General features: G+C 40.6%; 1 protein-coding gene across 3 annotated transcripts; it reads left to right on the top strand.

Annotated features, from left to right (window-relative positions):
- Nucleotides 1-810: 810 nt before the first annotated feature.
- On the top strand, nucleotides 811-23,369 carry LOC124165731. 3 transcript variants are annotated; one of them, XM_046543217.1, is made up of 9 exons: nucleotides 811-1,037; nucleotides 2,208-2,777; nucleotides 5,414-5,470; nucleotides 12,110-12,184; nucleotides 13,066-13,335; nucleotides 14,180-14,524; nucleotides 16,000-16,242; nucleotides 18,256-18,607; nucleotides 20,593-23,369. In XM_046543217.1, exons 2-9 carry the CDS (start codon nucleotides 2,673-2,675, stop codon nucleotides 20,823-20,825), a joined length of 1,680 nt encoding a protein of 559 aa, XP_046399173.1. In that variant the 5' UTR covers nucleotides 811-1,037; nucleotides 2,208-2,672; the 3' UTR covers nucleotides 20,826-23,369. The 3 variants fall into 3 exon arrangements, with proteins under 3 accessions (XP_046399173.1, XP_046399172.1, XP_046399171.1); XM_046543216.1 differs by having other exon boundaries at nucleotides 811-1,088; XM_046543215.1 differs by having other exon boundaries at nucleotides 811-1,348.
- The last annotated feature ends 1,274 nt before the right edge of the window (nucleotides 23,370-24,643 follow it).

The raw sequence follows: 24,643 nt of genomic DNA, 5'->3' as shown, positions 1-24,643 counted from the left end.
TGCGTTTGTTGGAAACTCGTTCCGATGTCTCATAATTAGGGAAAATTGTTTCTCTATCTTGATGTTCTATGTTTATTTTTGTAAGAATCGCAGGATCACCAATAAATAAATGAAATAAATAAATTGTTTTATTACTCCAAAAAAATAAAAGGTACAGAATAGAATTAATTACATAAAACGGAGTAACTTTAGGTAGCCATTAAGGTCAACCTGTTTTATGGCTACCATCATTTACTTAGGGTCATGCTGACGTATAAACATTTTAGGCACAGCATTTGAATTGAAGTAAGTATGTACATGTATTACATGGTGTTATCTCATAGAAAAATATCCTCCATACTTAGCATTCTAAACAACCAAGACTGTATATTTTTCATAATTGCGTTATAATTTTTTGCTTTCAGATATGAATCAGGTAATAAGTGATACACTTTTGGGCCTATAAACAAGAAACAACTTTTATACAGCGTAAGGTTAGGTCTCGGTAAAGTAATACGTGATCTTCGTAGGGTGTAGGAAGGACGGTTGTATAGTAATAACCCCGTATTTCCACTTCTCATGAAAAATCGCGAACAAAGGCGAATCAATGTTTAAATTTCCCTTCCGCTAACGTATAAGCAGAGGCAAGCCGCGTCTTTAGTTGCTGCACCATCCGCGGGGCAGCGCTGCCTGTTTCTCTCCCTGATATTATTCGGCAAGGGAGGGGTCGGGTGCGGGAGAAGGGGAGATTTCCCACGCCCTACCCCGCCCCTTCCCCTCCTTCGCGCCGGCGCCTGCTTCTCACTTTCTCCCGTGTTAGCCAGTCGAACTGAGAGCGAGGACTCAGCTGTGCGGTGCTGGTCTGTGGCTCTTCTTTCCGCGAGTGACCGTCGCTCGGAAATTTTGCGTGTGGTTTGTGCGTATCGTCTGCGAATTGTGACCATGCTACTGCACTTATCGCTTCAGCCTTTAAAATTTTCTTCTTTTACTGTCCAACGGGAAACGAACTTCTACGTTGACGTTTGAATCATGTGACTTGGGTCAAGTGATTGACTTGTGTGAGTGTCGGCGAAAAAATTGTGTCTCCTACGGTATTTTTTCATCCTTTCGTGAGTGCAATTATTCGTTAAGGATTACCCTTTCCTCTAATTGTGGGCGAATAGTTTAACTTCAACTTAGAAGATGCAAGTGTTGGCAGTTTTAATTGCTCAATACGTTCAGCCTTCGTTAAATTTTTTCATGCTTTCATATGAAGTTTAATGGCTGTCGATTACTGTGCGTAGCGATCCTTCATTGTATCGGATATCGATTGAAATGGAATTCGATGACTGAGAAATCTTGTTAACTATCCTGAAATCGTATAAAATAGGTAAGTCATCGATGTCTCTATCTGATCGTTAAGGTTACCAAAATGAAACTCATGTTCAATTGGCATAAATTTACTCATTCGTTCTCTAGATGTTTGGCACGATTGTAATGTGGATTAGAAATGTTTGTGAGGCTCTGCTGTGAATATTATTTGTGAGAATTCTTTGATACGCCGAGAATGATGCCAATTTAGAGCTATACGCTTGTCTTTTCGCATCGTGGGATTACTTTCATCCGTGAAAAGATTATTTCGTTCGCTGACTTGCGATACTAATATGAGAGATTTGTTTTTTTTCTGTGAGGGACACTTGTGAAATATTTTGCTGGCAACACAACTCAGAATATCTAAAGTCTAATTATATTGTTCACATTTTCTGATTCGTTCACCCTTAGAAGTCATTGTTATCCCTAGTACCCTAGTACGTAGTTTAACGGTTCGACGACCCTTTACCTTCTCGGCCGGAATTTCCTCTTTCCCTGGCGAAGGTTCCTCCTTCTCTTTCATGCCGTGGGTTATTCTTTGTTATAGTGCAACCATAGAAAGAGGGTCTTTTGCAATGTGTGTAAATGGTCGATAATCGTTTCTGATTTAGAAAAAACTGCTTCCTGGCTGTGGAAGATAATCGCGGAAAATGTGTTGCCATGTAACCCCTCACGATATGTAAACGGGAAGAGGTTGTACCGACTTACCAAATATTTTCGCACGATAGTTTACCTTTCTGATTTGCAGTAAATGCTATTTTTTCACACCTATCGTGTCTCATTAGTTGTGTCCACGCCCATGTGGTTGTGTTAAATATTTGGCGATATTCAGGAATGTGGGAAGAACTGGAATAATTGAGACGTTCTGTCATTCGCAGGTGAATATACGGCCATGGTTGTAAATCGGAAGCTACCCTTGCCGCTAGCGGGTGCGTTCATGTTTTCGTCTAGCAGATGAAACATCATCGAGTCATATCGTGTCTTCTCGTCTTGGATTCTCGTCATAGCGAAGACTTGAGTGTTTTCATATCGATCTCCTGATTCCTGCTCAAAAATCTTTTTTCTTGCCGCGACCCCTCCAGATGGCGGCCGCAAAGTTGCCCTCTCTGGTTTTCTTGGCCGTGGTCCTCGCGGTGGTCCGAAAAGAGTGCGGCGCCGCCGTGTTGGCCAACCGCTCAGCATCACCAACCTCCCCGCCGTCGGGCGATACGGCTCTGGGGAGATAGCGGCGACTGCATCCTCCTGCGACCCATACCCCTCCTTCGCCGGCAACGATCAGTGGAGAGGGAGGAGGGGTGCAGGGGGATGCGGCTGGTGTGCGGGAGGGAGCGGCGGCACCCGGGATGCGGGCGAACGGAGTGGGGAGCGGCAGTAGCGGTGGCGGCGGCAAGAGGCGGTGGTCTTCGCCGCTGAGGGTGGCCCAGTGCAGGGCGAGATGCCTACAAAGGGTTAGTCCGTCTATACAACCTCTAAAAATTTCTTCTTTGGCTGTACAACGGGAAATGAGCTTCTAAACTGAATCATGTGACTTGGGTCACGTGGTCCATGTATTCCTCCTTTCTCAACCCCTTCCACTTCAATTTGTTTTCTGAATATCGTTCTCATATCCTCTATTTTTTCTGCGGTTCTTTTCATGGAAATGGAATGATAGGCAATGAAATGAAGTTTTGTATCCTGTAATCGACGTAGAATAATGAAGTCAGAAGTGGTTAGTAAACATCAAGAACACAACTATTGCGACTCGTATATAATTATTTTATTCCTTTCATTGCATCATAACTCATGAAATATGAGTTATTTATGTACATTATGGATGTTTTGATATTGTTTAACTTTCAAAATATATATATAATGTTCCCCTAAGTAATGCTAAAATTATGAAAATCCGATGGCGAGCTGCACTCGTCATTGCGCGATTTGGTTTCGGAAGTTAATGACGAGCTAAACTCGTCATTTCAGAGAAAGAGGTTAACATACTCAATGCTAAAAAAACGTATACAATCGATCTGCTGGACATGGCAAAATTTTTGTGATGATAGGAACAGTAAATAGATGAGATCAGTAAATATTTGCCGAATGGAAATTACAACTTTCCACTCATCCTGATAAAGACTTATTTAGACAGTAGGCACAATCACCAGATGTAGCAGGGGATACTGAGGCAAATGGTTGGCCAAGAAACATCTGGAAATATTGCCTTGAATTCAAGACACTAGCGTTGAATTTGTTAAAAAGTTTTTACTCTCGAGGCATTACATTCGGATGGACGTGCTGTGACACAGCAAACGTAGCATCGTATTAATTGGCTCTTTTGGACAAGGGATTCATGAAAATGAAACGAAAATATTATCTTAAGCGCTATGGACTGCGTGAATGAATGTCATCATGTTACGGAGTGTATATTTTAGTGCCTCGCGTTAAGCGGCCACGAAAATTTTGCAGTAATGGTTAAAAAATCATTTCTTGGAACGCCGCCTGTCAGCTGGAGAAAATTTATTTAAAATAGTAGTGTCGTATATCCCATGGTAGAAGTTATGATCTTATATTCTCTCATTTTTACCCCCACATGTTTTCGTCGCCTTAATTTTCTTCGCTTCAATTCTAATCATCGTTTCATTATCCCCAGGACTTCATTGTCCTCTCCTGTTACACGACTATAAGACATAAGCGGGGGGGAGATAATCGCAATAAATTGGTTACCACAAACTCTAGCCCTCAATGCCTTCACTGGGACGTCTTGTATTTGTTAGGCTTAACATTAATGGGATATTTTTCCGCTTTTTAGTCTTTGGGTATGAAGAGAACAATAATATTATACGTCGCAGAACCTGATGCACCTCAGAGAAGCATTATAGCACTCAAAATTTCGCTCTGGTGTGTATGCGTTGTATTTGGTGTGAGTAGATAGCTGGAAATCTGCTTGATGTATTTCCTGGCATGCAACGAGAATAGTTGTCTTTCTTGGCAGTGTATTCTGTGTATGTCTGCGCTAATGGGTAGTAATTTGTCGAACTAGGTCGGTTCTTTGACCTTTGAATGGGTCTTTTAGTCCCATTCCTCTGGAATTCGCAGCAAGGGTGCAAGCATGTGAGGCATTTTCAGGACGCCATTAAGTTATTTAAAACTTCGTCTAAATGTCTTTTTCACCCGAAATGAATGACCCTCGCCAGAGTTCAAACTACTTGGCGCTGCAAGCGATGAATTTGAATGGACGTATGCCCGCTCATGGAAAAAAGTCAGGAGATGGATAGAGGCTTTCACTCTCGCCTTTCTTCCTCACCTTGTCAACAGGTGTTCTTCCAGAAAACTTATGAGGTTACTAGGAGGCGTTCATTACGAGAGTACTGCAAATGTGCGAAATTAAGTAAATTCTAAGGTAGACTGTTAACTTCAGGCTTTACTTTGTGAAACTTCTCCGTATTGGAAATAAAGTTTTACTTCTTTATTTCTTAGTTTTATTTCTTTATTTCTGTGGTAGACAGTTTGAGACCGAAGAGGTAAGGGACTCTTACCACTGCATCTCATCGATCTTCGATTCGATCTCTTTCTTTGTGCCAGTGACGTCAGGGGAGGAGGATCAGGCTATCGCTGTGATTACTGAAGACGTTACATGGCTTCGCCTGCGGGAATTAACCGAATATATTTTCAAACGTATGAGTAATCAATGCCTCCTTTCTTCGTCATACATGCTAACCGGTATCGGTAGTGAGATCCTGCCTTAGTTGAAGGAATGTTTGCTTCGTGTATAACTTAATTGTGCTGTCTTGATGGTCTATTATTTTTCTGCCTCTTTTTAAACATACTTTCTACACTCAAAGGCATTTTACATTTGTATCTTATGTTGAGTCATTTATTGTTTAAATTTATTCGGAAAATACTGCCTTACGAATTAAACAGTGAAAGATTCCGATACAGGAATTTTCCATTTGATGTCGTAGTTTGCTGCCCCTACACCTTTTTTTCTTTCGGAAATGTGATAAATGTAACCTTACCCTTCGCATGTGTGCTCACGTACATATCTTGCCTTATCATCGAACTTAATCATTAACTTGGTGATTAACTGCCTGACCTTTTCTCTCTGCAGTTTTCTGGGGAGCCGAGCAAGGACGCCGTGTGCATGCAAGGACCCGACTGCTTTATGGTGGGTATTGGTCTCTCTTGCAAAACCTACTTCAGGAGAAGGCGGGGATTTGTAGCTTGAAATGGGATGGATTATACCTGAGAGAAATATACAAAATCATACTGATCAAAATGAAAGTAGAGGTTTTGTAGGCTTTGCTGCTAAATATAATAATTATTTCGTCGGTGGAATATCAGCTTATGCCTACCTTCTTTCTCGTTCTGTAAGTGCCACGCAATGGCCTAGAAAGCAGAAAAGTGCGGTGCGGCAGCTTATCAAAACCAAAATAAAGGATGTGTAGAGGTTTTGAGGTCGCTGATGACGAATTTGACCTCGAAAATTAAAAAAAAAAAATTCAGTGAAGAATAAAAATTTGAAATTGTGTTTGGGGAATCCCGAATCATTTCACTGTAAAAGTCCACCCAATTGAGAAGTTATGTTCAATAAATTCCTGTTTTCCCTTTTTGGTTCGACGAATATCTTGCACGATATTTGTGATTTCCTTAAAAGAAAATATCAGATAAGGGGGAGGTGAATTAATTATAAATAAGGTAACAACACTGTAAAAGAAATGAGGAGGCCATCGCTGCAACTTCTCTCCTCCTCTAAGGACCAAAAGGTCTATGGCCTAAGGTGCATCTCCTTTTCAGGAGACAACGTTTTTCATTTACTTGAAAAGGAAACGTTTTTTATGTTCTTGAAAAGGAGACATTTTTTATCGTGTTAAATTATCAGAATTGGTAATTGAAGACGTGGTTATTCTTAATTTGGGAGCTTTACCAAAATGCTCTTTCATTAGCGGTGTAATAACTCTCGTTTCGTCAGCAAGGAACACTAAGTTTTAAGTAAACATAATTACGGGATTTTTCTTAATGCTCATTTCAGTTTTGAATTCCTAATGGTGTGTAAAAATTGTTGCTGGAAAAAGCTTATTAAAATACATTTGAGGTATATTTAATGAATGAGTTGGGGGTGGTCTATGATTATTTTATTATAGGTGGGTGTGATGGTCTGGGCTTAACTTGATGCGAATCTTGTGATTCCGTCCCTTTCGTCGTGTGTGGTAAGTGCAGACTGCCTCGTTTAGTCACCTCTCTCACAGCGAATTTTAATATCCGGCACAAGTTTCCAACCTCTATCAACCTGAGGTTAACCGTGCGAAGCTCATATATTCACAGATTGCGAGGGGGTATGTTTTCCCTTTAGAATGCTGTAGGCAGTAATCCTCCAATCGTGTCTTCATCGCGCCAATATATACTACTCCATCCATCGGGATGGAACTCACATCGTCGACTTCGGTGGAATATTAGATATTTTATCGCCTCGAGAGTGCAAGATGTCATCTACCTCGGATTAGCTCCTTTTTTCCGTTTTCCTCGCCCGAATTTCGCGCTTCAGTTCTTCCTGCTCATCACTCATTTGATAGTGGATGAGGTAATGGAGCATCAGTGGTATAGCGCTGCTGAGATTGTCTGATATTCCATGAATTCCTGGTTCAGGTGCGTAACATAATCAGATTTCGAGGTATTTGCGATTGGCTCTCGGCTGATAATTAACGCTAGACGGAATTTTGATTACCTAGGGAAGCGTGGAAGACTAGTGGGGAGAGCGCCAGACTAGGGGTCCCGGGTTCAGATCCCGGAAGAAACCTCAGGACACCCCCAAACAGTATCCTGGAAGTGCTAGGTTGGTCAGGGAAAGGAATTGGCCCCCTGCCGTGAATGTAAGAAATTCACACGCCTGTGATTTAGTTTGGGGCAAGCTCTACCCACGCCTATGTAAACAAACGTTCGGGTTGAATCTCTAGTAGTGAGTAGGCTGAGGCTGAGGCATTTTGGCTAATTGTGTTCTTTTTCAACATTTTTGATACGGATGTTCATTTAGGTATTTCAGTTTGAAGATATATTTGATGATATTTTTTTTGCTGCATGTGAACCGATTTTATGCACTAAGTCGACCATACTTTCTAGTGCTAAGAGTTCTCTTAAAAGGCCATAGATTAGGCTACAAAATCAATCACTTGACAAAATTAGTTGTCACAGATTTTCGCAAATAAACTCCTTCTGCTCTGCCTTACCCCACTATTGCAATAAAGAGCGATTACTCTTGCCAACACTGAGTTCATTTTACGTCTTCCGTTTAGGTACTACATGACTGACGTTTTCGCTACGCGGAGGAAAATATTATCACGCCTCATTTGTGCCAATACAATTGAATGCAATCTCGTGCTTTGAAGTAAGTTGTTGTGTCAAACGTTGTAGATATGTCCTTCTTGAAAGTTGACTTCTTGTTACTTTCCTCTTACCCAGGAATTAATTCTATCTGAGTTAACAACTCTGTAAAAGAAATGCAGAGGCCAGCGTTGTAAATTCTCTCCTCCTACTGATAAGGACCAAAAGGTCTCATTAGTCAGAATGGTGATTTAAGTTCGTCCGTTCTGAGTTGCAGTTGCCTTTTCTCATCGATTTCGTCGTTTTGATAAATTCTTTGGTGTTTTAGTGATAAGAAATGCAATTGTTTTATGCGAAATACATTTGTTTTGTTTTACATTTAAGTATTTTGTATCCAATATCTACAGAGATGTTCTTTTTTTATATGCTTATTCATCATTATATGAGACATTGCGATATTTCCATTGATTTTATTTTAACACGACGCGTTTCAGTGTTACAGCAACATTATCAGGTTGTTTGCACCAACGAAACGCGTCGTGTTAAAATAAATCCAGTGGAAATATTGCAATGTCTCACATTAAGATCTTCCGCCTCATCGTGCCACACACAATACAAAATATGCGTGTACAGACTGTCCCACAGGTCGTGTGTCATTTTTGATCGCTAATTTATGTAACTTCGCATCGAGCAATATCCTTGAAAATTGACATACTTAGCAGAATAGCCCAGGCGAAGAGAGCATTCCACCAAAAGAGAGACCTGCTAACAGCCGGAAACTTAAATATGGATGTAAAGAAACAATTCATAAGAACCTACATCTGGAGTATGCTCCTATACGGAAGTGAGGCATGGACAATGACCGCAGCGGAGAAAGCAAGGATAGAGGCCTTCGAAATGTGGTGCTACAGAAGAATGATGACGATCAAAAGGATCGACCGAGTTAGTAACGAGGAAGTCCTAAGAAGGGTAGGAGAGAAGAGAAGCCTCATGAAAACCTTAATAAGAAGACGGAACAACCTTATAGGCCACATCTTGAGACATGATGGCCTGATGAAGACAATCGTTGAAGGACAGGTGGAAGGCAAGAATGGAAAAGGAAGACCTCGAACAAAATATATGGAACAAGTAAAGAGAGATGTGAAAGAGAAGAAATACGTAGGAGTGAAAAGATTAGCTGATAGGAGAACTGAGTGGAGAGCTGCGTCAAACCAATCCTAGGATTGTTGACCAGTGATGATGATGATGGGGAAAGGTGCTAAATTTTGTTGAGCGTAAGCAAAATTTTACAATTTTGACTTTTTGACCTCAAAATGTGGATCCCAACCAACATTTTTAATTTGCCCAATGGGGTTTCAATATTTAAAAAATCGTGATAGAAAAAAGTCTGAATTTGATTGATCAAGATGTCAACTCTTAGGTTTTTGGACACGAGAAAACCGAAAATAACACTATTATTTACGAATATTCAACCGTTGACACAGTATATTTTAGTATGTATTTCAGTATGTATATTAATATGCATATTTTTCAGTAAGTATATTTTACATAAGTGATTAAAATAAGTCACATACGGGTGTATGCCGCGTGTCGTGATGGAGATGGCCCCGACGTTTCGCGACCGACTGCTGGTCACTTTTTCAAGGGAATAATACAAATTATTTTATATTTAATATATATTAATTTATTATATACATTATTCCCTTGAAAAAGTGACCAGCAGTCGGTCGCGAAACGTCGGGGCCATCTCCATCACGACACGCGGCATACACCCGTATGTGACTTATTTTAATCATCATGAGCCGCGAAAGCTTCAATCAAGAAATATTTTACATAAGTGTTTAAAAATCGTTTTATGTTATATTCAGTCGATATTTGAGGTTAAACTGAGCAAATTGGTATTGAAATATCACAATGTGGAACTGTAAAAAAAATTGGTATTAATCTTTTACATTTTTGATCAGCGTTGATGAGCTGATTCGACTTATCGAGCGTGGACCATTAGAGCCCCAAACATGTCTCGTTTTACGTTGCATTTCTTTATGTCGCGCTCACCGGGCTTTTGGGAAAATTTCTCCTGCCCAAGCGGCGAATAAGATGTCTTTGTTGGGTGAGGAAAAAATTCCGTTCCTTTCGGCCGTGGACAATAAATAACGGAAAGGGAGTATTTGTGGAAATTCCTTCATGCGTGCGGTGATGCTTGGGGAATGGGATAAGGCGGTTGGGGATGAAAAAAATGTGAAGTGGATTCCGAGTGACGAATATATGCATATTTATTGTTCAGGAAAAAGTCCTTGAGAACAAAAATAATGTAGTTTTTTTTACAGGAACAGGAATTAAAAAATAGATTGTGACAAAAATGATGAACTATTAATTTTTTGAAATGTCATTGTACAATGTTTTTCTATTTCATAACATTATGAAACACAAAATATAAATGAAACATAAGTAAAAAACGGCAAATGGAGCTATGCACCTAGCCTGATTTGATGGAAACACAAAAAATCTTGTATTCTTAACTGACGAATAGAAGAATGGTACAGCAAAAAAAGAGCATAATAACAGGAACGTAACTTTGAAGAAAAAAAGAACCATTCCCGAGAAAGTAAATGGTCACAATATTTCAGATGAAATGTTTAAACAGATATGGTTTTCCCGAGAAAGTAAATATTCGTAATATTTTGGTTGAAATGTTTTAACATATACATAATATTTAACTTCGGTTGGTATCTTATGTCATAAAGAGGGACGAATCATGAAAAGAAGGGAAGGGAATATCTTCGAGTTACTGGTCTCATTGAAGTTACGAGTCTCATTGAAACTACTGCATTTTGCACTTAGAAAAAGCTCCTACATGGTTCAGTTCTTATTTAAATTCTTTACTCGTATCTATTTTGAATGGGATTATTTACCCTGAGCCTAAATTCCAACTTCATTCATGGAGTTGGCAGGTAGGTGGTGTAATATATTTTTGAATTAGAAGCCATTCTCCTCAAATAAAACTGTCGCGGGTGAATGGAAAAATTACGAAAACTCCAGAACCCGTTGAAATATATAGTCATGTGATCATAGGGATCATGATGTACCCAGTTCACTCGCTGATATATTCGAAGGAAGATTGGGAATGCGTGGCCTCGTTATGATTGGACTAGGGCAACATATGACGTCAGCAACTTTCCTCTCAGCTTTTGTGTGAGAGGGGTTCAAAATCCGATGGTCCACAGATAACTTGAAAACATGGTGGCATGCGAAATTCCTAACAGATAAGTGAAGTAGTTGGGTTTTGTATTAAAGTGTGTAAATTACCATTTGTAGTTTTTATCGTGGATATATCACACTTCCACCTAGTTAGGCCTGAAACAATTTCATACGTAAGTAAGGGCCTTTTAATTCGAGGAAGTCTTGGGGATTTCGCAAACGAAAGAAATGCAAACAGACTCGGTGGCAACAGTGTCTTACTTCTCTTGCTTGTAATACGACAGTTGAAATAAATTGATGCTTAATAAAAGCATTTAGAATATTTTTGACAGTTTTTATTAAAATTATTTCTAGTATCAACCTGTGAGTTTTCTTTGGAAAGTTTTCAGCTCCGGATGAGCGTGGTAAGACGTTTAACCGCATCTGCACCCTTTTCGCTATTCGAGAGATACGCCCTCCAACCTCAGAGCTTCTTTTAAGCCCTGTCAATTTACCAAGAAGGAGGGCGCCACTCTGACAAGGAGCTTGATGAGGGACAACCCTTCGTAACACTGCTTCTCCTCCCTCCGGTTTGTCGGCCCATCCTTAGGGGCATTTGCGGCAATGGAGTTTGACAGGAGCGGTTTTGTCCATGCTTGCTGTGCTTTCAACGTGTCTTAGGCTAACTTCCAACTGCCGTCAGTTCGAGAAGATTAATTTTTAAAGAACTCTGCGGAGTTAACCGCAGGTGATTAGATGTTTGAAGTAACACTTAAGTCAGAATAAGGCCCTGCGAAAAATCTTTCAGAGCATTATCTCGATATAGCAAGTGAAATTTGGTATCAGGGTGGTAGTATGGTTTATACTCTAGATTTTGACTCTAATTTGACTTCCGTATTAGCATGACATGGAAAATCCTAAAAACGACTGAAATATTTCCTCTAAGATGCATGAAAAAATTAATTAATGAAGTCCTCGGTCAGTATTCATGACATCATGCTCGCATCTTAGAAATTTTTGAGTCCCTGGTTTAGTGAATCGCAATTAAGTTACCGTCGTGGGTCTTATTTGTCTTTTTGAGTTTGTTTTTCCTCGTGATAATCGTAAAATTGAGAATCTTGACGCACGCGAAATTTGGTCGTGATTTCAGGAGGGATGAAATTGCTGGCGGTATTCGATTCCTCTACCACCAAGCAGGCCATATAGTTTCTCAGATATCAAATTCTAGCGGGGAAACGATTATTCTTGTTTAATTACTTAAATATAAAATAATTTAATATTTTCACTCTAGCCTTGTCCTGTCTATTTTCAGTGCTGGGAAAACTGTGAGCTGCTGCAGTCTAACTACGCTGTTTGGGGATCTATGTGCTCTCAAAAAGGCATTTGTGTGAGTACTCTCCTTTCATTGTGTAATTTTTATGGTTTGGAAAAACATGTAAATTAAAGTCATAATGAAAATGAATTGGCTTAGCTAAATACGGATGGGACTATTTCTTTTTTTGGCTATGGAATGTGTTGAATTTCGACGGAATCGCGGACTTTCGAATACATTAATCTCCTTCAATTTTCTTGTATTGCCTCTCAAAGTTGAACCCTCTGATTTAAATGTTTGTCGTTAAGTACGCGGAGGGGTATGGTTTGCTAACGCTGACATATTGTGTTAAATGTAGTTAGAGACCCGGGATTGTTTTAAAGGCTCGAATAATATTCATGGGTAACTGGCCAGCGTTAGAAGCATGGACTATGACTGATCATCGTTTTGTTGAATTGTGTTGGAATGACCCAAGCAGTAATAAAAAATTTACTGCTCATTTTATCTTATGCTTGTGGAATGTTGTTCTGCTAGTATTAGATTTCTCTGTAATAGGCGTTCAGTATGAATTTAGATGTTTTATAATCTCTCGGTGGTTATAAACAGTATTATTGTACATAATTATACTATTCGTCACCTAAATTCATTCATACATAAACAACTATTCCACCTTGATCCAAGATCACTGAGCTACCTTCAGCTGAAATGCAACCTGCCTAATTTTGCCATCCTGTTAAAGGCTTTATTAACATAAGGACATATATTAACAGCCGAATGGGTGTTTAATGTATGTTTAGAGGTTCTATTTGCTTGTCGACGGATCATATTTGCATTGGAGGCTCAGCGTGGATTCCTTTTAACCACGAAATATTTGTTTCTACTATGCCTGTCATGATGACTATTGTGATCTATTGACAATACCATGTTGTACGAAGAATTCATAATCTTCATTTCAGTTCCCCGGTTGTCAGCAAGCATGCAAATTTCACCGTGAAGAGGATACTCCAGATGGAGGGCCCAGTCGTCAAATGGAGCCCGTTGTGCACACTATAGGGTACCAAGTGCTGCAAGTGTTGGTGCCTGAGAGAAATCTGGGGGGTGACATACCCCTGCCACTTGTGCGCTGGCCCCAGTACGATGGATCCGCGAGGAATGGAAAGGGTAGTGTCGTCTATGTCCTGATGACGAGGCAACAGGGTGCAAACTCCTGGATAGAGGTCATACAGGTTAGTTATTTAGGGGTCACGCATCTACAACGAACAACTAAATGTACATTTTCTCTTTACCCATGTAGCCAGTTAATTCTTGCCATTTCAGACATGGTTATGACCTGTAAACATGAGCAGACATGTGGACTCGAATTAAAATATTTTTAAAGTGACAATTAGGCAATTTTTAATAACTTTGATGCATAAGATGCACAAAGTAGACATACCTGGCCAGCACAGAGTGCATAATTGAAATGTTTATTCCAGATAACCGACATTTTTTTTTAACTTTAACTTTTTTACTACATTGTGAATATACAACTTTAATACCATCGTTTGGTGAAAAAACTACAGGATTGTGAAGTACCTTGTTAGTTTATTAGGAAAATTTACTTAATTCAAATATATGTTTACTTCGTAAATTATTTTTTCTTGATTTCCCTAAAATTTACAATTTGTTGGTTATGGGGTTTCTGTAATAAACGATTCAATTTTGTTTATGCTTGGTATAGGGTTTGTTGGCTGGCCTGAAGTGTGCCGGCTGACCAAGGTTTGCCTTGCTCCATTCAAGCTCATAAGGTTTATCCAGTCTTCGGGTCAGCGAACGTAGACCCCAGGGGATAAACTCAGCCTGAAAATAACATCCATAGTATAATCATGTCTTAGTGTAATAAGCGAAATTAAAACTAAGGAACTATCTCTTACATTGAACTCATTACACACAATAATGCAACTAAGCATTGGATGGTGAAAAACCCTCAATTACAATTGGTTATCCACGCAAATTCTTCTGTGTGAGTCAATTTCAGGTTACGAGGTTATTTATTTATTGTACCCTTTATTTTTTTTAATGTCATTGCAGACTGTTGACCTAGAGGCCCGGCTGGTGATATCACCCTCAGCAGTTGCCCAACTCGACATCCGCGTCATGGTTGTGGACACCAAGGGCTTGGCGACAATTTACAGCCCAGAAGAGACCGGTCAAAGCCTTGGCAAGGGTCCACATTCGCAGGATGAGCTCGCCTTAGGCGTCACCACCAACCCAGGTCCTTATGCTTCGTCTTCGCCACCATTGGCCAATGGAGCTCGGACACGGGGCTGGCCACTGGTCATCAGGGAAGACATTACCTCTCCACTGGACGATGCTCAGCTCGCCCTCCTCTTTCCAACCGCGTCGGCCGAACAAGTGGCCGCTGCAATCGCGCAAGTACGTTCTTGAGTACTGTTCTGATTGGCCACTAAGTCGATTTGTTCGTTTATGCGTCTTTCAAATGCCGGAAAATTCTTATTGGATGAAATAAAATAACTTTGTTTTATTCCACACTTTATTTTAAATAGCACGACCCGAGTTTCAACATCTAGTGTTATCATCAGGTACAATTAGATGGGTGGCATGCTCTTAAATGGGTAATCGTGGGTGGAAGGGGGGGAGGGGGAACCGGAAAAGGGGGGCGGGTGGGAAGGAACATTGATGACGGGTAAAGCTGTTTTTTGAAGAAAGGAGTGGGGGTACCATAAATAAATAACCTCGCACCCTGAAGAAGGGGTGTGTGAAAATCTGCGAAAATCAACTGAGTGAAAACTAATGCCATGATACATACAGAATACAACATAATTAATTAGGTACATGGTATAAACAAACAGCCCCCCCACTCCTTTATTGTGGAATAAAACAAAGTTATTTTATTTCATTCAATAATGAAGCAATTCCACAAAATAACGCCTGAGACCGTGTATTATACCGGAAAATTCTATCCAATGAACGAATGAGTATTGAACAACTGATGGTGTAAAAATACAATTAAAAGTTCACTTGAAAACGTAAGGAAGAGTTATGGGGACTGAGGATCGTGTTGGTGTGGTGGCTAGAGTGTCGGCTTCCCACCCCATTGACTCGGGTTCAAATCCCGGGAAGGGCGAGGACAGAGAATTTTCAGAGACTGCCCGATCCCTGCTTGAATGTTGTGTGGAGGACTTTTTATGCGCAACACTCCGTAGGATGGGACGTTTATGCCGTGGTACCCTTGTCCCTTTCGTTAAGAGCAGGCTAATGGCGACGCCGGGTTTCTCTCCACCTTCCCTTCCATCCATACCTTCCCATCATGCGCAAATGACCTCAGATGTCGGTTGCCTCCTCCAAATTCTGTATCAAAACAGTAAAGGGAACTTGTATTTCTTCCATCTCGTATTCTGTTTGTTTATACCTTATACCTCATTAATTATGTTGTGTTCTGTATGTATCATGGCATTAGTTTTCACTCAGTTGATTTTCGCAGATTTTCACACCCCCCTTCTTGTGTGGGCGTTTTACGGGGGTGGATTTTTTTCGCTGAAGGTTATTACTCCATTATCCTCATGTTTTTTTCCCACGAACTGAAATATTTTTTACTCAAAAATTCCGCACGTTTCTATTTTTTGACGTTTCAGACATTTCTCTAATAGTGTATATTTTAATGGTGTATTTTTCTATTGTAAATGCTTATTTTTCTATTTTAAATGTTTATTTACCTTTATGTATATGTTTGAATTGGCGCTAACTAGGGGTAAGGTGGAAGAAGGGACTATGCATATGCTCTGAACCTTGCCCAAATAACGGCATCGAATATTATTATTATTTTCTTCTCAATCTTCATTTATCTTGCTCTAATTTTTCTCTTTTCTTAACTTTCATGCGCTGTGTAGCAACCTTACGCGACCTTCTCATCCCTTGATTCAGCAGTGAGCGGCTCTTGGGTACTACGGGAAGTCTCGCTGATTCACCAGGGGGTTCTAGTAATCGCTGAGGTGTGCTGGGAGTCAAGAATGGGAGCCAGGGTGTACTTGGTGACGTGGGAATTGGACGGTGGTGGGTTGAAGGGAAACCTGTTCACCCACTCCACAAGCGTTACTCTATCCTTATGGCCACAGACGCTCTACCACATTCAGGTAAAATTAAAGCGTGGCTTTTGGAGGTAAACAGGGAAAAGTTACGCAGCAAAGAAATGAATCCATCCTAAGTGAATTTTACCGTAGGTAATTACTTGAATTGAGCTGATAGAATTTATGATGTAGTAAAGCAGAGAAATGTATTAGTTTATTCAGTAATCCATCTATTGACTATGTATGTAAATGTAAGGAGTTCCATGTGAAAGGTACTCAAACTAAAAAATTTTGAGCCATCTTTAGTGTCACATAATGTAGCGCTAAGTTAGTTACAGATGCTTCGGTATTTCTCTTATATTATTCGGTGCGACTCAGTCAGATGATATGTCTTGCTGAAGAAACGATGTATGGAGGTTCGTATATAGTTACTAGCATTGTTGAAAGGTACTGGGTTGTACAAACAAAACTCCACGATATCCCTTTGTCGTAAATTTGTATTAACACCTAGGTCTAAAACTCTCCTTATTTGGAATAAATCATTCATAACTTACTATATTCCACGCAATTTTTATTAATGCACGACCAATTTCAGCGCTTGAGCGTCATTAATACAGGCCACACATATTCTCCGCAATTTTAGTAGTGGGCAATCACATATACACACTCAAAGTGTGGCGGTTTGGGGATGCTCAACAGAAACGAGGTGAGGAAGTGGAAAGAGGATAGGGTTCACAATTTAGAAACAAATTCCGGCATCATAAGGAAAGTGAATTTGCTGGGTGGGGGGAGATGAGAGTATTGCGATTGACTCTCGTGATTTGCATAATGTCGCACCAGCGTTGATACCGGTAGAACGTCAAGAAATTTAGTGCGGAATGTTAATTACAAAGTATAAATCATTTCGCCTGCGTTGAAAAGTTAAACTGCCTACTGCTGGATTCTCTACGCATGTTTTTTTTACGATTTTATAATTACTAGGTGTGTTCAGAAAATGTTTTTCACTCTTCATTGCTTGTTCGTGAAATTTTGGCCAAAAACAATACCATAACGAATATTCGCCAAACATGGCTCCATGTGGCTTTTTCCCATTTCCAAAAATAAAGAGAACCTTAAAGTACCGTCATTTTACTAGCATACCTGACATTAAAAGAAATCGCTGAAAGAGCTAAAGGCTATCCCAAAGAGCGAGTATAAGAAGTGTTTCGTGGATTAATAGAAGCCCTAGCACAAGTGCATAAAATTAATGGGGGCTATTTTGAAGTCGACTAAATTAACGCAGACAAATGAATAAATATAAAAAAAACGAAAACTCTCGTTATTTTCTGAACAAACCTATTAAGTGTTGACATTGTAATCGTTAAAGTATCATCGCAATAGGGTAGTTTCCTTCATCAAAGAAAACGAAAGGCATTGATTGCAATTCGTTACCCACCATTACTGTATTCATAATATACAAATTATTTTGCGTTAGAAATCCCAGTTTAGACGAATGGCAATGGTCAATTTTAACCTCATTTGAATAAGGCCAGATTGGCGCCCATGCGATGCCACTCCATGTGACGTCACAGGGACCTAGTTTCTGCCCGAGTAGATATGAGTTTTACATCGTCTGAGATTACCAATGCATGCATGAGGCACAGAGCTCAGGTAAACATCTCTTAATAATCATCAATTGAAATCGCTTATGGTCGGAAAGTTTCCTTCGATTGATAGGGTATTAATAATCCTTATTTAAGCCAAGCGCTACCAGCTGGCAGGGTACTCTGCTACCTGCTAGCAGCCTGCATCGCAGTGGCGCACATGTCTTAGTCCCAAGGTCACCTCACTTTGCGGCAGAGGGAGCCGGAATGAAGTCACACGGGTTTTTCCCAGCATTCATACTTACCCGTCGCGTTTTCGCGCGCTTGAAAATTTTCACTTTTCATTTAATCGTGAAAAGTAGATGTCGTCTTTTAAAAATCTAAAATTGTGAAATGCGTACTCCAGGAGTAATAATCTTTCGATTTAGGCAAAAAAAATAGTAGGAAACCACCCTATGAGTGTCATAAATTATTTATATCTCGTTTTCGTTTCAAGGTTGAGGTTGTGTCCCGCATCGTGGGCAACTCAGGGCCCCCCGACCGCAGCCAGGTCATGCACTTGGATACCCGCAATGCCAGGCCCGTGGTGATCGCGTCAGGCAGGCGCCAGAAGGCGCCGGCGCTTCTCTCAAGCGGGAGGGGGGTGAGGTCGTATTGGGGCGCGGGGAAGGAAGTGCTGGTGGGGTGTGCGGCGGCGCTGACGGCCTTCTTACTCCTGTTCGCCATCATGCTGGTGTTCGCGGCGGTGTGGCGTCGATTTGGGAGGACCGGCTGCACTCGCTCTAGAGACAAGTGGACATCCTTTGATCACGGATCGACGGAGCACAGGGGTCACGTGGAACGTCAAGGTGAGTGTGCTGAAATAAATATGGGCACGCATGGGTGACTTTTACTTGTATGGTATTTGGTATAATGTATCAAAGGGATTCTAGAAAAGAAAAACTTCAAAATCACTTGACTCTACAGGGTGGTATCCAAAAGTAGTTGGACTGATTAAAAAAAATTGATTTATTGAACATTTTGATACATCGATTTCGCGAGGTTGACGGACTCCCGGCGCGTTGGTCGTCCTCAGCGAGCTCCCTGCGCTCCCGAAACAACTTGTGCCACTGAAATATAGAGGAATGGCTCATGGTATCCTCCTTGTAGGCCTGCGTAAGCATTTTCTTGGTTTCGGTTGCCGATTTTCCAAGTTTGTGGCAAAACTTGATGACGTACCGCTGCTCTAAATTTTGCTCCATAGCAACTATCGACGAGGGGTCAAAACAGGGGGTCGCTAAAATAGTAGTCCATACTCATCTAATGCACGTAAGAGACTGCCATACGTCGAAACCTGTTGTTCCCAAGGGTCCCCCCCACAACATCCGGTCCTCAGACCCTAATATCCCAGATCTTTCCGCCCGCGCGGAAAAAAACAGTCCTACTACTTCTGGTTACGATTTTATCTTTCTTCATACCTTATATATCAATATGGCTTCATCAACAGCAATCCCTTGTTTTTCTCTCTGTAACAAAGGAGCCAACTCATCATAAAACACTGTAATAATCAAAAAGTAAATGCAACAAACATCAAATGAACTTCAGAAAATTAAACACATTAAAAGAAAGGAAACCTATATAAAAGATATATAAAATTGATGGCGGTCATTCAAAGAACATGTATCAAGTTATGGCAAGCAAGAGATAAGATCATTTTTGCGATGGGAAAAAGTGAAAAAGGTGGTTTATTGAAAAAGTCAGTGTCAGTGTTTGACCGTTGTTTTCATCATTTCGACGTTCTATTATTGGGTGAGGTATATTTTTCGCGTGTAGCTTGTTGCCCTTCCGCAACAGTCTGATTATTTTTTTCTGTATTTAGTCTGGGATAAATTTTTAGCGGATAATTTTACTTAGACGGTTTTTATCAATCCGATCCGATGGATCATATGAAGTAATTATGTGCCGTCAAACAGGAACTCAAGACTAACTTAATTCGTATATACTTGCTGCAGGTACGAAGAGTGGAGTTGCCACTCGTATCAAAGAAGGCACTAACACTTTGGCGGGTCAAAAGGAAAAAGCGCAACTTAAAAAAATTTTGACTGGCAACAACATATCGCTCTTGAGATTTAATGCTTTTGAAGTGGAATAAATTGTGCATACTTGGTGAAAGGTAATACTCGCTGTTTATGTATGTATACGTGCCATTTTCTCTGAACCTAAAGCTAAGTAACTTTCAGTCTTGTGGGTGTTGGGTAAAAAACACTAAATCACTGCCAAAAACCCTAGCGGTGGCTTGTATTGTATAAAATTCATGTATATGTAACTTGGGATGATTTAAATCACGAATTGCCCCGGATTGCGAACTCATAGCGAGGTACTTCTTTGGAACCACTTGTTCGTCAGCGAAGAAATTACCGATCTTTCGAAGGTTTCTCTGTAAAATTTTAAACTGTCTCTTCTATCGTAATATAAATCAATTGCATATGTTCTATTATTACTTTCAAATGCATTCACCGTTATATTCCTTTTACAAATAAGAAATGGACATCGTTTCGATCCTCGTATGATATTTAGTTATTGCTGAATACCGTCTGAGAAATATTACTTAGACGGTATTTTATCAGTATACCCGATGGATCTTGTGAAGTAATTGTGCATTCAAGCGTGAACTCAAGACTAAATTATTCATATACACTTGTTACCAGTACGAGGAGTGGTGTTGCCGCTAGTGGCAAAGAAGGCTCTCAGACGTTACTCCGAGACGTTATTCATCATTAAATAATTGATAGCAATGAAAAAAGTTAGAAGTCTAGTAAGTTCACTGACCCAATTTGTCTCTTTCTCCTTGTAGCCTCCTTGTCACTGGCTCGATTGATATCACTTGCCGTGGCAAGGGCCCGAGGAAAGGAGAGGACCCAATGGGTGACCCCTGGGGGTAGAGGCTACTTCCCCACCGCCATCCCCACCGTCTATGGGCAACCGGAGGCCGGGATGCAGCATCGACAGTGGCCGGTTCACCATCCTCACGTCGACGCCTTCCTGCGGGAGGCGGAACGACGTGCCCGCACAGAGGTTCAAATGTGATTGGCAGCGGGGAGAAGTGACACGCACGAATACCAAGAGGAGGCGACTGCGGCACAAGTACCCTGGCCGATTGTTTCCCGGTGACTTCTTCGCCCTCATGCCACCTGTCTAGAGTTCATTTCTAATATCTTTGCGACTGAAGGGGAAGGGTAAAGTTTTGGGGGGGGGGGGGGTGAGGGCGGAGGGCACGTGATTTCCTGAAAACCAACCGAAATGCGAAGGGCGGGGAATTCAGCCGCTTTCAGACCTCCTTGGTGTATTCATCGTAAGTTTCCATGTTGCCAAGTGGGGAGACGGTTTTTGAGACAGTATTTCGTTTCCATTCACTGACAAAGCCTTCGGAGAAAACATGGCAACGTCCACCTCTCTCTCTCTCTCTCTCTCCCTCCCTCATCCCACATCCCTATTGTCGCCGGTTCCCCCTTCTGCCGCGACGCCGCTCGAAACATTCCGAGCCTGCACGACTGAGTCAGTCGCAAAGATATTTGGCAAGGGTCATAGTGAAGTCATTGTGAAGACTAGAACTCAATGTGAACTGGAAAGGAGCGGCAAGTGCCTCACGCTGTTGGAAAAGTTCTCTAGTGTGCTCCTGTGTGATGTTATCTTGTCAACTTCCTCGTGAACCGATCGTTGGTTGAAACACCGAGTGACTTCCACTCGGCAAATAATTCATTGTGTGCTATATTGACGTTGTGAACTGCTGGATCAGGTCAGAGATGAATGGAACTCTACAAAAATCAACCAACTCTAAGGTGCAGCCATTTGGTACTGTTTATTGGAATTAATCACGGGAATGTATTCTTAATCATAAAAGAGTTCATTTATAATCTTATTAATTGCCAACAGTACGACTATGAGTAAAGGTATACAGATAAATGCTTCAGTATAATGGATTACTTTTATTTTGGAGAGAACTAGCTCCACATGAGCTAAATTAGCTTCTTTTAAATCAACGCTTGGGTAACAAATATGATAAGAGCTCTATAAAGGACTTTTATCCCTGTATTTTTCTGTCGATTGCGTTTTTATTTTGTGAAAGAAATTCTATTTTTTTAGTTTCCCACGTTTCAACGACAGTGTTTCCTGGGATTCTGGTAAAATGTTTCCCATATTTCAAATCGAATATGGGGATTCCTATTATGGGGAGTCATTCGTCGAATACCGATAAGCTAGCTGTAGAAATGTTCATGCTTGGAGTCAAGCCTAGGATACATAAACATTAGTTAATTTTATGGCCAGCATTGGGATATGCATGCACGATTGGGAAATAACCGATATTTGCGCTACAGAGTACGAAGCATGTTGGCTTGTAGGACAATTTGAACCTTTGGTGCCCGTTTGGTCTTCTGGCTGGAGTGAAAAAAGCTCAAATTGGCAAAAAGCATATGGATTGCTCCTGCCGTCTTGCTGTGTTAAAGAGATAATGTGCATTATTTGATTGTGTATTCCTTGAAGGTGCATGATTGCTTGGTATTATAAAATAAATGATCAAGACGCTAATGTGCACTTGGTAGAATAATATGGAAACATGGAATGGACGTGAGTAGTCGTTTTCCATCTCTGGCATGAATGAAGTATAGTTTCGTGAAGTATTTTGTTTTCCCATGTATCGCAGTGGAGGACCTTTTTAATTTATATGTCCGAATTATGAGTCAAAAGAAGAAGTTAAAAGGAAAGGGTGGAGTTTACGATAACTTTCATTTTTTGAGGTGCCCGTGGTACAATTATGAATGGGGAAACATTTAAATCCATATAGAGTGATAAGCGAACGCCTGTTTGGCGCCAGTAAAGCTGAAAACACTTTTTTGAATGAATATAAAGCTTAGTGCGCGTTTTATCCCCCCCCTGATATTCGTAATCTGCGAAACAATCGCTAAGTTAATTGGGCTAAATAATGACCCCAGTAAAAAGTTTTTCGTTGGGAGTCATGAGGAGCTTTTTCTGGGCCCCTACGTCTATATGCCTCATGAGTGGCGCTACCCATGCGTCACCCGAAACAACTAGATCAAATCCACGTTATTGTTGAGCTACTAGAGTGAAAATGTGAACATTGTGACGTCAGTTGTCCTGGATTATGTGGAGTTCAACTGCCTCATACGTAAAGATTTTGAATGGACGTATTTATTACGCATATGATCGAAGCGTTATTACTAAACAGTTGAAGAATCGCGAATACTAAATTGCATAGCCTGTGGAATATTATTATGATATGTTTTTGTTTTTGGTTTTTTTCTTTGCTAAAAAATTGGACATCTACTTATCAGAGGCGAATGGTACAATCCCTGAATCGTGCAATACATATGTCTGCCCTGCAAACATTTTAAGGCATATTTTATACGCGTTTCTACATATCTTGCATTATTCAAGTGCCGCACAACCGTAGCCTTATAATCAAATTCGAAGAAATGAATTAAAAGCAATAGGAATCGATGATAGGATAAGTGAATGCTAAAACTACTGATTCTGTGAAAAAAATGTGTCCCTCATGTAACAAACTCGTAATGTATCAGTGTGAAACAGAATGAAATTATTTTATCACAAGTATTATTGCCTATGCTTTTTTCTGCATGCTCTTCCCTGTACTTGTCTATCCAGTTGCATATTTTAGGGCTAATTGCTGATTATGATTCTAGGGCTTTTATGGATGATCTTTGTCAGATAGATGGGGAAGACATTTACAACATGATGATCTTGTGCAATTTCGGCTAGAGCCTAATAAGTCTCTCACTAGGCTTCCTTAATTTCAATTTTATTTCAAACACTATTTGTCGATAGCCCGTACCATTTTTAGGAGGACGAGCGAATTAGTTACCGACATTCCACTCCTCACATGTGTGCGTAATTATCTAACTACTGGAATCATCACATATAGGCCGTTTTCCAATTCGAAATTATTCACCCTTCGTGCACTTTTCAATCGTCAACTTAAGGATGTGACGAATCCAATCGGCGAAGGCTCAAGGGAACGAAGGGTAAGTGAACAAGGGAACGCGGAAGTGGACGTGAAAATGGCGGCAATGGAAAACTCAGAAATCTTGAACTGGAGTTGTAAGTAATTTTGTGTTTATTATGCGCAGAGAGAGCGTCTAATCGGTGCCAGAAAAGTCAAAATACTCATCATCATCACTGGTCAACAATCCTAGGATTGGTTTGACGCAGCTTTCTATCAGTTCTCCTATCAGCTAATCTTTTCACACCTACGTATTTCTTCTCTTTCATATCTTTCTTTACTTGTTCCATACATTTTGCTCGGGGTCTTCCTTTTCCGTTCTTGCCTTCCACCTGCCCCTCGACGATGACCTTCATCAGGCCATCATGTGTCAAGATGTGCCCAATAAGGTTGTTCCGTCTTCTTATTAAGGTTTTCATGAGGCTTCTCTTCTCTCCTACCCTTCTTAGCACTTCCTCGTTACTAACTCGGTCGATCCATTTGATTTTCTTCTGTAGCACCACATTTCAAAGGCCTCTATCCTTGCTTTCTCCGCTGCGGTCATTGTCCATGCCTCACTTCCGTATAGGAGCATAATTAGTATTTTGACTCCAAAAAAATTTGGAGTCAACATACTAAGCAGTCTAAATCACAAGCGTAAGAAAATCGAGAAGCAGGGTGAAATTGATTCTTAAATCAACCACCAGATATCCTAACACTACCCTGCGCTTCAAATTTCATTACTGTCAATAGTTCGCATTATTTCCGTTCACACTTTATGGCGCCAGTAGAGCATTAGTAAGGGAGCAGGGTGCAAGGGAGAAAGAGACGAGGGAATGAGTGCTTACTACGTGGATTGGAAAACGGCCATAATGTTTGACTTTCCTGC

The sequence above is a fragment of the Ischnura elegans genome, chromosome 9 (genome assembly GCF_921293095.1).
Source record: "Ischnura elegans chromosome 9, ioIscEleg1.1, whole genome shotgun sequence".
NCBI classification, from domain to species: domain Eukaryota; kingdom Metazoa; phylum Arthropoda; class Insecta; order Odonata; family Coenagrionidae; genus Ischnura; species Ischnura elegans.
Note: the sequence above shows the minus strand (reverse complement) of the source record. Positions and strands in the feature narration are given on the sequence as shown.